General features: G+C 36.5%; 1 protein-coding gene and 1 long non-coding RNA gene across 2 annotated transcripts; both read right to left on the reverse strand.

Moving 5' to 3' along the window:
• Positions 1-1,355: 1,355 nt before the first annotated feature.
• LOC124167885 lies at positions 1,356-2,459 on the reverse strand. The gene is made up of 4 exons (XR_006866783.1): positions 2,426-2,459; positions 2,271-2,319; positions 1,840-1,940; positions 1,356-1,416 (listed from the first exon to the last, which is right to left on the reverse strand). It is a non-coding gene; the product is annotated as an uncharacterized LOC124167885 (long non-coding RNA).
• An 8,135-nt stretch (positions 2,460-10,594) lies between these two features.
• Positions 10,595-13,001, reverse strand: LOC124167625. Its single transcript, XM_046545605.1, has 6 exons — positions 12,796-13,001; positions 12,409-12,465; positions 12,254-12,302; positions 11,667-11,767; positions 11,198-11,246; positions 10,595-10,784 (listed from the first exon to the last, which is right to left on the reverse strand). The coding sequence occupies exons 1-6, from the start codon at positions 12,809-12,811 to the stop codon at positions 10,595-10,597; spliced, it is 462 nt and encodes a 153-aa protein (XP_046401561.1). The 5' UTR covers positions 12,812-13,001.
• Between the last annotated feature and the right edge of the window lie 587 nt (positions 13,002-13,588).

Below are 13,588 nucleotides of genomic sequence, written 5' to 3' on the forward strand. Positions count from 1 at the left end.
AATATCTGTACCCACGTAACAGCCATCTTTAACCTTACCCTCGCCCACAATTCAGTCCCCCATCGCAATTTTTCCAGGTTTTCTTCCCGCCATATTGTTAAAATGTTTCTATTTCAGCATATCGCGTATCCCAACCGTGATAGGCGATAAGGAAAAAATAAAATTTTCTCACTGGTACAGTTGTTGTATTAATCGGAATGAATACGCCATTCTAACGCGAATAGTTTTAGTATAAATTTAGGGCTCTTAAATATTTATCTTGACTTTTAAAATACCTGTGTGATTAAAATACCCTCGAAAGCCTTAACTTCTTTAGCAAAAAGGAATTAAATAAAACACAATGAATTGAATTTTAACTCTCCAAAGAGACTAAATGTTCAGTATTTAATGAATTTGAGCACAGCTGTCTCTCCGCTGTCAAGTTACGAAGAATTAAAACTTGTACATAAAAGTTACAAATTTGCACATGTCCACTCATACACATATCTCCGCATTTTAAATGCGTGTTCTGATGTTAGACAACAATAATATTTTTGACAAAAAAATTAAATGAATCACAATGAATTTGAACTCTATTAAGAGCTTAAACTAATGTTTAAGACCATTATATATATCTCCAACTATCAGTTTAATCACAGCAGTCTCTCCGCTGTCAAGCTATGGAAAACTTTAAATGTGAACATAAAATTTACAAATTTACACATCTCCACTCATTCAAACGTATGCGAATGTAAAATTCGTATCTAGATCCTCTGCAAGGATTCAATTTAACATGTTGAGGTATCTCCTTCATAGATGAATTCCGATGGTGTCATATCAGAGGTACAGTTGTCATTCTACTTTGTAGACGATTCCCAAGGCGTCTCATCTGTAATATAGTTGTCATTCAGCTTCGTCACACGAAGGCCTCGGCTGAACTCTACACAGATGTTTCCTTGCCAATCGGTATGACGTCCCCTGAAAGTGCAAAAATATAAATTTTAAGTATTGAGTGGGAGATATCTCTGGAATAATTTGCATTCAACTTCACAATGTTAATGGAAATAAGTTGGAAATATTTGAATTTTAGATTTATGTTGCATGAACGTGAAAACATGTATGAGAAAATCTCCTGAAATTGCAAGAATACATTTTTTTAGGTATGAGAGGGAGATAATTCTCTGATAAATTGCATAAAACTTCTAACTGTAACTGTCAGCAAGTTGGGAATTGGAATTCTAGATTCATTCAATGGATTAGTAGTGATGACGGACGGATTTATGAAAAAAATTTCTAATATTTATACTTAACAATTATTGGTTAGCATGAATAAAATCAGTATTTATCTTACGTATAATGAGAAAGAATATTTACGTGAAATTTCCGGCCATGTCCCAAAACTACTTGCACTGTGCTTCAGAATGGAGCGGAGAGGCACTGTGAATAAAGAAAGGTATCGTGGATAAGCTTCAATGTTATCTCTCGGATGAATCAGAAGGTACGAAGCTGTTACAATAAAACTCACACTACTCGATAACCAATTAATTTTTGAAATACGAATTTTCATCATAAACATATTTTTTTAATGCACGTATTACGTCTAAATAGCAAAACATATTTCTGTAAGGAGAGTCACTAATAATAATGCAAAAACACCTAATATACGAGAACAGGTATAATCAAGTGACCGGACCATAATGCGTTGCGTAGAGAAAATTGAAAATGATCAAATACGTTTGGTAACTAAATGGAAAATCTCAGAACCAAGAAAGAATAAACGTCATATTTAAAAGAAACATTATGAAAGGGGTATCCTACAGGACGTATTTTCAAAGTTTTGAACATTGAATAAGGCTTTACCTGCTGGCTTCACTTCTATCACTTCAGATTCTCTTCTGTGGAGAAAACAGAATGCCGATCGCATCCAGGCCATCAGTCTCCAACTTGAACTTTGATGTGCCCTATGCAGGTGAAAAATAGTAAAAGACGGGAATTAGGAATCGTCAAAAAGAATTACATAATGTACTTTCGCATTTCATGCTCAAGTATAGAACTTCCGTATTGATTTAATGCTTTAATATTACTACTAAGGTAAAGAAGACATTCTTTTGGTAATATTATTTTTGTCGAAATATTTAGTTCGTCATGAAGATGAATCGATGCGGAGGAAAACCCGGAAACCTTTCTCCGCCTACTACACCACTTCGCGGAAGCTTTCATCGACAAGGGTTTATTTAAAAAATATTACATGGATAATTGCTTCGACGATGTGAAGTAAATGATGCACTTACTTTTTATCAAGATTTCTAGGCACCGCTTCGGGTTGTTCCTTTCGTTCGCCTGTGAAAAAGAGAGTTTCGCTCATTAGCTAGTTTAGGAGTTGGTGTTGTGGGTGATTTTCTAAAGAGGCTTTTGTTATTGAATGGTATCAAGAAGCTTAACTTACGCCAAATGTTTACGTGGTACCGGTAAGGACCCACTTCCTCCAAGTCGTCTATGGAAACTGAAAACAGAAAAAGAAGTTTATGATTAGAATGCGCGAATATTAAATCCATTTCTTTTCACTTTGACGTTACCAAAAACAAATAATTTAATGAACTCTCTAATGATTTGTCTCTGATAATTTCTATTAAGGATGTGGAAGCAAGTTATATGCTCAATTTGTAGTGCCTTTATTTTATTTCGACTTACTTAATACATTCGCTTGACCCACGTTTTGAGTTTAAATCACGAGCATTTATTTTATTTTTCACTCTTAACGCATCAATATGATGTCCGCTAGTCTCGTTTATGTTCAAAGTATTTTCTTCGTATGAAAGTATATTCTACTTACATAAAATCTTTCCCATCGTCCTCGGATGATTATATCACGGTAGTTTCCTGGAGAATTTTTAGGCTACACTCAAGCAGATATCTGCTGTCACACAATCTGTCACACTGGTGATGATATGGTAGAGATACTCAGGAAGATATCCCTATCACAGCCAGGAAGATATTAAAGCCTTTATTTGGAGGCTATCCAAATCCTACCCGGGGAGATATCCCTGTAAAACTCAGGAATGCAGCCAAGTCTCAAGTCACAGCGTTTTCAGCGGCAAATCCCGGTCTCGGCCTTTAAACTTCAGTGAAGAAGGCGTGAGTCTTCAAGTAGACTTGGAATTATATCTGATTGCACCTTAAAATTGCTTAATTTCACTCAAATATACCCTGGGATATTCGCAAATCGTCTTCAAATGAAGATATACCAGTAGTTTCCTGGAGAATGTTGATGGGAAAACGCGAGCAGATATCTGCTGTCTCACAATCAGTTACACCAAAGAGGATAATATTCTCGGCGTTCTCAGATAGGAAGATATCCCTGCCTCAGCTGTTAAAGTCCCAGTGCTTCCCGGGAAGATATCCCGTTAAAACTCAGGAAGACATCCAAGTCTCAGTTCGCAGCGTTTTCAGCGGCGTATCCTTGTTTCTTTCTTGAGAATTCAGTGAAGCAGGGGCAGAAGCAAGTTTTCATTTTTTTGTGCTGTAAAGTTTAGTGTCGAAATATTAGCTGCTACCTTAATTATGAATTGTAGAAAATTTCTACATTTTTAAATGAGGAGAATTGAAATTTAATTTCTCTTAGAAGCTTCTCTTCGTTAATAAGGGTTAATTTGAGTCAATTGATATCCATTCTGGCCGAAGAAAGCGTTTTCGGCAGGCCCGTCTTGGCTAGAAGTAAGAATAATTCTAGTAGTGATTTCGACTTTACCCGCTCCTAGTTTTCTGTGGTGGTGCAGTCTGCAACGACCGTGGCAAACGCTGATATGGGATACCCAGAATTTACAGTTAATTAAAGAGGTTTGTCGGATGAAAAAACTCACTGCGGTCAGTATAACTGTCAGACGGTAAGAATAAAATACACATGTTCACTTTAAAAGTTAGGCTGCCGCGGTAAAAACTAATCACTGCACTATCTCGGCTTCAGAGTGAAGCTGCGTCGAGATGTCACAACTGCCATACCTGGCCGACGTTTCGGAGGCGGTGCAGCGCTCCACCCTAAGGGTACACAAAGTAATCAACTGATTATACATTTGCGACACGTGATACCGGAAGATGGTGCGCTGTATCGCCTCCAAAGCGAGGTCAAGGATTGTGAACAGTGAAAACTCGACGCGGGTTCACGTCGATGACTGAGATAATGCAGTGGCACATGTTGACGTTATGAACAAAATCATTTTAGTATTGATGGGGGAAAATGAATTACAATGCCGGCGAAAAAATCATGGATGTGACTTCTCACTTTTGTTTAGCTCGCATGGGCATGTTAGCGCCAAATTGAATCGTCACACAGCTATCCATGCATTATCCATGTATGGTTTAGTTAGTACAGTATTTACGGGAGAAGTGCGAGTTGAAGGGTCTTTCGTATTTACTAACTCTTTTATTTTTTGGTTTCGTAGTAATATCTGTACCCACGTAACAGCCATCTTTAACCTTACCCTCGCTCACTATTCAGTCCCTCATCGCAATTTTTCCAGGTTTTTTTCCCGCCATAATGTTAAAATGTTTCTATTTCAGCATATCGCGTATCCTAAGCGTGGTAGGTGATATGGAAAAAATAATATTTTCTCACTGGTACAGTTGTATCAATCGGAATGAATACGCCATTCTAACGCGAATAGTTTTAGTATAAATTTAGGGCTCTTAAATATTTTTCTCGACTTTTAAAATACCTGTGTGTTTAAAATACCCTCGAAAACCGTAACTTCTTTAACAGAAATAAATTAAATAAAACACAATGAATTTTAACTCTCCAAAGAGACTAAATGTTCACTATTTAATCAATTTCAACACAGATATCTCTTTGCTGTCAAGTTACGAAGAATTAAAAATTGTGCATAAAAGTTACAAATTTATACTTGTCCACTCATAAACGCGTCTCCGCATTTTAAATGCGTGTTCTAATGTCAGACAACAATAATATTTTTTACAAAAAATTAAATGAATCACAATGAATTTGAACTCTTTTAAGAGTTTGAACTAATGTTTGAGATATAAATCTCCAGCTATCAATTTAAGCACAGCAATCTCTCCGCTGTCATGCTATGAAATATTTAAATGTGAACATAAAATTTACAAATTTACACATCTATGTTCATTCACACTCATGCAAATGTTACATTCGTATCACGATCCTCTGCAAGGATTCAATTTCACATGTTGAAGTATCTCCTTCATAGATGAATTCCGAGGGTGTCATATCATAGGTACAGTTGCCATTCAGCTTTGTAGATGATTCCCAGGGCGTCTCATCCGTAGTATAGTTGTCATTCAGCTGCGTTACAAGAAGGCCTCAGCTGAACTCTATATAGATGTTTCCTTGCCAATCGCTATGACGTCCCCTGAAAGTGCAAAAATATAAATTTTAAGTATTGACTGAGAGATATCTATGGGATAACTTGCATAAAACTTTACAATGTTGAAAATGAAAAAGCAGGAGCAATTTCCACAATTTTACATTTATTGATACGACCGGTTTCGCTTTTCAGCATCATCAGGTCTGATGATGCTGAAAAGCGAAACCGGTCGTATCAATAAATGTAAAATTGTGGAAATTGCTCCTGCTTTTTCATTTTAATTATGTCACGTTTCCACTCCATCTCGCCTAAAACCTCAGACTATATTCTTTACAATGTTAATGACAATAAGTTGGGAATTTGAATTCTAGACTTATGTTGTAAGAACGTGAAACTATGTACGAGAAAATCCCCTGAAGTTGCAAAAATATATTTTTTAGTGATGAGAGGGAGGTGATTCTCCGTTAAATTGCATAAAAATTCTGACTCTAACTGACAGTAATTTGGGAATTCGAATGCTAGATTCATTCAATGGATGATATGTAGGTATTTATGAGAAAATGTTCTAATATTTATACTTAGTAATTATAGATATGCATGAATAATATCAGTATTTATCTTACGTATAATGAGGAAGAATAATTACGTGAAAATTCCGGCCATGACGCACATCTACTTGCACTGTGCTTCAGAATGGAGCGGAGAGGCACTGTGAATAAAGAAAGCAATTCTTGGTTAGGATCAATGTTATCTATGGGATGAATCAGGAGGTATGAAATAAAACTCACACCACTCGATAACAAATTAATTTTTGAAATACGCCTTTTTATTATAAACTTATATTTTTAATAAACATATTACGCTTAAAAGGCAAAAAATAATTCCGTAACGATTGTTACTAATAATAATGCAAAAAAACTTGTAATATACGAGAACAGGTACATTCACGTGAGCGGACCATAATGCGTTACGTAGATAAGATTGAAAATGATCAAATGCGTTTGGCAACTAAATGGAAAATCTCAGAACCAAGAAAGAATAAACGTCATATTTAAAGGAAACATTATGAAAGGGGTATGCTACGGGACGCATTTTCAAAGTTTGGACATTGAATAAGGCTTTACCTGCTGGTTTCACTTCTATCACTTCAGGTTCTCTTCTGTGGAGAAAACAGAATGCCGATCGCATCCAGGCCATCAGTCTCCAACTCTCACTTTGATGTGCCCTATTCAGGTGAAAAATAGTAAAAGACGGGAATTAGGAATCGTCGAAAAGAATTACATAATATACTTAGGCATTTAATGCTCAAGTATAGACCTTCTGTATTGATATAATGCTTCAATATTACTACTAAGTTAAAGAAGATATTCTTTGGTAATATTGTTTTTTGTCGAAATATTTAGTTCGATTTTTACGAAGTCTTAGTATAAGCCTTTATTCAGTACGCTCATCAAGATTTCAAGGTCACCCTAAGTTTCGATTCATCCACTTCAGGTTTGAAGTTTAGCTCACTTCCAACCTGTGGTCGCAAAAAGCAACTCCGGCCTAACAGTCGTCATGAATATGAATCGATGCGGAGGAAAACCCGGCAACATATCTACGCCTACTACACCACTTCGCGAAAGCATACATTAACAAGTGTTTATTTAAAATTATTTCATAGGAAATTTCTCGGCCATGAGAGGGGAATGATGCACTTACTTTTTATCAAGATTTCTAGGCACTGCTTCGGGTTGTTCCTTTCGTTCGCCTGTGAAAAAGAGAGTTTCGCTCATTAGCTAGTTTAGGATTTGGTGTTGTGGGTGATTTTCTAAAGAGGCTTTTGTTATTGAATTATATCAAGAAGCTTTACTTACGCCAAATGTTTACGTGGTACCGGTAAGGACCCACTTCCTCCAAGTCGTCAATGGAAACTGAAAACAGAAAAGGAAGTTCATGATTAGAATACGCGGATATTAAATCCTAATTCTTTTCACTTGGACGTTACCAAAAACTAATAATCTAATGTACTCTCTCATGATTTGTCCCTGATCTATCCGATTGAGGATGAAGAGGCAAGTTTTATGCTCAATTTATAGTGTCTTTATTTAATTCTACTTACTTGATACATTCACTCGACCCACATTTGAGTTTAAATCACTATAATTGATTTTATTTTTCACTCTTAATGCGTAATATTGAATTCCTCTAGTCTCGTTTTCGTTAACCTTATTTACTTCGTTTGAAAGTATATTCTACTTACATAAAATCTTTCCCATCGTCCTCGGATGAATATATCACTGTAGTTTCCTGGAGAATATTTAGAGCACACTCAAGCAGATATCTGCTGTCACACAATCTGTCACACTGGTGATAATATGGTAGACGTACTCAAGAAGATATCCCTATCTCAGTCAGGAAGATATTCAGGCTTTAATTTGGAAGATATCCCAATCCTACCCGGGAAGATATCCCTGTCAAACTCAGTAATGCAGCCAAGTCTCAAGTCACAGCGTTTTCAGCGGCAAATCCCGGTCTCGGCCTTGAAACTTCAGTGAAGTAGGCGTTAGTCTTCAAGTAGACTTGGCAGTATGTCTGATTACACCTCAAAATCGCTTGATTTCCCTCAAATATACACTAGGAAATTCGCAAATCGTCTTCAAATGAAGATATCCCAGTAGTTTCCTGGAGACTGCTGATTGGAAAACTCAAGCAGATATATGCTGTCTCACAATCAGTCACACTAAAGAGGATAATATTCTCGGCGTTCTCAGATAGGAAGATATCCCAGCCTCAGCTGGAAGATGTCCCAGTACTTCCCGGGAAAATATCCCAGTCAAACTCTGGAATGCGATCAAGTTGCTTTTCACAGCGTTTTCAGCGGCGTATCCTGTCTCTTTCTAGTTACTTCAGTGAAGTAGTTGTTAGTCTTCAAGTACACCTAGCAGTATATCTGTTTGCACCTCAAAATCGCTTAATTTCACTCAGAAATCCTCGCAGCAATTTGCAAACGTTTATATTTATACTATACTACGTTTATATTTATACTATACGTTCATAGTTTATATTTGTATGCGGTAGAATTAAACGCACTCACGGAAATAGAAACGAAAAATCAACATCGACGCATAATTTCTATATCATTAGATAAAACAGGATGTGACGATACCTAGATTTCTGCAACTTTACTTCATTAGATAAATATGTTGGCCCTTAATATTCAGCCTTTCTGTAAAGGTCTCTCGTATAAAATTAATGATATTCTCAAACACAGTACCAGTGTTCATGGGGCTGTATTTTCGAGCGAAGTGCCAACTTGGGTAACTTAAAACTTGGATCTCTCATTTCTTGTAACAAATTTTTATAATTATTCAGATCGACATATTTGCTATAGATGCTACATTTTTTTATTTACCAGGTATCTTTATTTCAAAACAGTGGTTATTTACTGAGTCAAATATTGGTGTAGTGTAAATACGGTGACGTTGTAATATATATCCTCAGAATTTTAGATTCTAAAGCTTCATTGTATAAGAAGGCAGCAAGCCATTTAAACCAATTATAACCCAATGTTGTTTCTAACAAAAATAAAAATAAAATTGTATATTTCCAACTATATTTATCAGGAGAGATTAAACTACGAGTCATATTTTGTGCTGTAAAGTTTAGTGTCGAAATATTAGCTGCCACCTTAATTATGAATCGTAGAAAATTCCTACATATTTAAATGAGAAGAATTGAAATTTAATTTCTCCTAGAAGCTTCTCTTCGTTAATAAGGGTTAATTTGAGTCAATTGATATCCATTCTGGCCGAAGAAAGCGTTTTCGGCAGGCCCGTCTTGGCTAGAAGTAAGAATAATCCTAGTAGTGATTTCGACTTTCCCCGCTCCTAGTTTTCTGTGGTGGTGCAGTCTGCAACGACCGTGGCAAACGCTGATATGATATACCCAGAATTTACAGTTAATTAGAGAGGTTTGTCGTATGAGAAAACTCACTACGATCAGTATAACTGTCAAACGGTAAGAATAAAATACACATGTTCACTTTAAAAGTTAGGCTGCTGCGGTAAAAGCTAATCACTGCACTATCTCGGCTTCAGAGTGAAGCTGCGTCGAGATGTCACGACTGCCATACCTGGCCGACGTTTCGGAGGCGGTGCGATTCAAAGCGATCAACTGATTATACATTTGCGACAAATGATACCGGAAGATGGTGCGCTGCATCGCCTCCGAAACGAGGGCAAGGATTGTGAACAGTGAAAACTAGACGCGGGTTCACCTCGATGACTGAGATAATGCAGTGGCACATGTTGACGTTATGAACAAAATCATTTTAGTGTGCTGGGGGGAAATGAATTACAATTCCGGCGAAAAAATAATGGATGTGACTTCTCACTTTTGTTTAGCTCGCATGGGAATGTTAGCGCCAAATTGAATCGTCACACAGCCATCCATGCATTATCCATATATGGTTTAATAAGTGTAGTATTTACGGGAGAAATGCGAGTTGAAAGGTCTTTCGTATTTACTAACTCTTTTCTTTTTTGGTTTTGCAGTAATATCTGTACCCACGTAACAGCCATCTTTAACCTTATCCTCGCCCACAATTCAGTCCCTCATCGCAATTTTTCCAGGTTATTTTCCGCCATAATGTTAAAATGTTTCTATATCAGCTTATCGCGTATCCCAAGCGTGATAGGCGATATGGAAAAAATAATATTTTCTCACTGGTACAGTTGTTGAATTAATCGGAATGAATACGGCATTCTAACGCGAATAGTTTTAGAACAAATTTAGGGCTCTTAAATATTTTTCTTGACTTTTAAAATACCCTCGAAAACCGTAACTTCTTTAACAAAAAGAAATTAAATAAAACACAATGAATTGAATTTTAACTCTCCAAAGAGACTAAATGTTCAGTATTTAATGAATTTGAGCACAGCTGTCTCTCCGCTGTCAAGTTACGAAGAATTAAAACTTGTACATAAAAGTTACAAATTTGCACATGTCCACTCATACACGTATCTCCGCATTTTAAATGCGTGTTCTGATGTTAGACAACAATAACATTTGTGACAAAAAAATTAAATGAATCAGAATGAATTTGAACTCTCTAAAGAGCTTGAACTAATGTTTGAGATATAAATCTCCAACTATCAATTTAAGCACAGCAGTCTCTCCGCTGTCAAGCTATGAAACATTTAAAATGTGAACATATAATTTACAAATTTACACATCTCCACTCATTCAAACATATGCAAATGTTAAATTCGTATCACGATCCTCTGCAAGGATTCAATTTAACATGTTGAGGTATCTCCTTCATAGATGAATTCCGATGGTGTCATATCAGAGGTACAGTTGTCATTCAGCTCTGTAGACGATTCCCAAGACGTCTGATCTGTAATATAGTTGTCATTCAGCTTCGTCACATGAAGGCCTCGGCTGAACTCTATACAGATGATTCCTTGCCAATCGATATGACGTCCCCTGAAAGTGCAAAAATATAAATTTTAAGTATTGAGTGGGAGATATCTCTGGAATAATTTGCATTAAACTTCACAATTTTAATGAAAATAAGTTGGGAATATTTGAATTCTAGATTTATGTTTTAAGAACGTGAAAATATGTATGACAAAATCTGCTGAAATTGGAAGAATTAATTTTTTTTAGATATGAGAGGAAGATAATTCTCTGATAAATTGCATAAAACTTCCTACTGTAACTGTCAGCAAGTTGGGATTTGGAATTCTAGATTCATTCAATGTATGAGTAGTGATGACGGATAGATTTTTATGAAAAAAATGTCTAATATTTATACTCAATAATTATTGATTAGCATGAATAAAATCAATAATTTTCTTGCGTATAATGAGAAAGAATAATTACGTGAAAATTCCGGCCATGTCGCAAAACTACTTGCACTGTGCTTCAGAATGGAGCGGAGAGGCACTGTGAATAAAGAAAGATATCGTGGATAAGCTTCAATGTTATCTCTCTGATGAATCAGATGGTACAAGTGTACAATAAAACTCACACTACTCGATAACCAATTAAAATTTGAAATGCGAATTTTCATCATAAACATATTTTTTTAATGCACGTATTACGACTAAATAGCAAAGCATATTTCTGTAAGGAGTGTCACTAATAATAATGCAAAAATATGTAATATACGAGAACAGGTACAATCACGTGAACGGACCATAATGCATTGCGTAGAGAAAATTGAAAATGATCAAATACGTTTGGCAACTAAATGGAAAATCTCAGAACCAAGAAAGAATAAACGTCTTATTTAAAAGAAACATTACGAAAGGGGTATCCTACAGGGCGTATTTTCAAAGTTTTGAACATTGAATAAGGCTTTACCTGCTGGCTTCACTTCTATCACTTCAGGTTCTCTTCTGTGGAGAAAACAGAATGCCGATCGCATCCAGGCCATCAGTCTCCAACTTGAACTTTGATGTGCCCTATTCGGGTGAAAAAAAGTAAAAGACGGGAATTAGGAATCGTCAAAAAGAATTACATAATATACTTAGGCATTTCATGCTCAAGTATAGACCTTCCGTATTGATTTAATGCTTTAATATTACAACTAAGGTAAAGAAGATATTCTTTTGGTAAAATTGTTTTTTGTCGAATTATTCAGTTCTATTTTTACGAAGTCTTACTATAAGCCTTTATTCAGTACACTCAGCAAGGTTTCAAGGTCGCCATAAGTTTCGATTCATCCACGTGCCGCTTCAGGTTTGAAGTTTAATTCACTTCCAACCTGTGGTCGCCAAAAGATACACCGGCCTAACAGTCGTCATGAAGATGAATCGATGCGGAGGAAAACCCGGAAACCTTTCTCCGCCTACAACACCACTTCGCGTAAGCTTTCATCGACAAGGGTTTATTTAAAAAATATTACATGGACAATTGCTTCGACGATGTGAAGTAAATGATGCACTTACTTTTTATCAAGATTTCTAGGCACCGCTTCGGGTTGTTCCTTTCGTTCGCCTGTGAAAAAGAGGGTTTCGCTCGTTAGCTATTTTAGGATTTGATTTTGTGGGTGATTTTCTAAAAAGGCTTTTGTTATTGAATTTCATCAAGATGCTTTACTTACGCCAAATGTTTACGTGGTACCGGTAAGGACCCACTTCCTCCAAGTCGTCAATGGAAACTGAAAACAGAAAAGGAAGTTTATGATTAGAATGCGCGAATATTAAATCCATTTCTTTTCACTTTGACGTTACCAAAAACTAATAATCTAATGAACTCTCTAATGATTTGTCTCTGATAATTTCTATTAAGGATGTGGAAGCAAGTTTTATGCTCAATTTGTAGTGCCTTTGTTTTATTTCGACTTACTTAATACATTCGCTTGACCCACGTTTTGAGTTTAAATCACAAGCATTTATTTTATTTTTCACTCTTAACGCATCAATATGATGTCCGCTAGTCTCGTTTATGTTCAAAGTATTTTCTTCGTATGAAAGTATATTCTACTTACATAAAATCTTTCCCATCGTCCTCGGATGAATATATCACGGTAGTTTCCTGGAGAATTTTTAGGCCACACTCAAGCAGATATCTGCTGTCACACAATCTGTCACACTGGTGATGATATGGTAGACGTACTCAGGAAGATATCCCTATCACAGCCAGGAAGATATTCCAGCCTTTATTTGGAGGCTATCCAAATCCTACCCGGGGAGATATCCCTGTCAAACTCAGGAATGCAGCCAAGTCTCAAGTCACAGCGTTTTCAGCGGCAAATCCCGGTCTAGGCCTTGAAACTTCAGTGAAGAAGGCGTGAGTCTTCAAGTAGACTTGGAATTATATCTGATTGCACCTTAAAATCGCTTAATTTCACTCAAATATACCCTGGGATATTCGCAAATCGTCTTCAAATGAAGTATCCCAGTAGTTTCCTGGAGAATGTTGATGGGAAAACGCAAGCAGATATCTGCTGTCTCACAATCAGTCACACTACAGAGGATAATATTTTCGGCGTTCTCTGCTAGGAAGATATCCCTGCCTCAGCTGTAAGAAGTCCAAGTGCTTCCCGGGAAGATATCCCGTTAAAACTCAGGAAGACATCCAAGTCTCAGTTCGCAGCGTTTTCAGCGGTGTATCCTTGTTTCTTTCTTGAGAATTCAGTGAAGCAGTGGTTAGTCTTCAAGTAGACTTAGCAGTATATCTGATTGCACCTCAAAATCACAAGATTTCACTAAAGATCCTCGCAGTAATTCGCAAACGCGTCAATTCTCTCGATCAAGAGCTAACTCTTTCGATGTAAGTGC

The sequence above is a fragment of the Ischnura elegans genome, chromosome 11, assembly GCF_921293095.1.
Source record: "Ischnura elegans chromosome 11, ioIscEleg1.1, whole genome shotgun sequence".
NCBI lineage: Eukaryota > Metazoa > Arthropoda > Insecta > Odonata > Coenagrionidae > Ischnura > Ischnura elegans.

Bases quoted from the DNA above. Each gene is read 5' to 3' on its own strand.
- LOC124167625 (XM_046545605.1), bottom strand. The intron at 12,303-12,408 runs GTAAGTAAAGCA...TCTTTTTCACAG, and splicing joins GTACCACGTAAACATTTGGC to GCGAACGAAAGGAACAACCC. The intron at 11,247-11,666 runs GTAAAGCCTTAT...CTTTATTCACAG, and splicing joins GATAGAAGTGAAGCCAGCAG to TGCCTCTCCGCTCCATTCTG.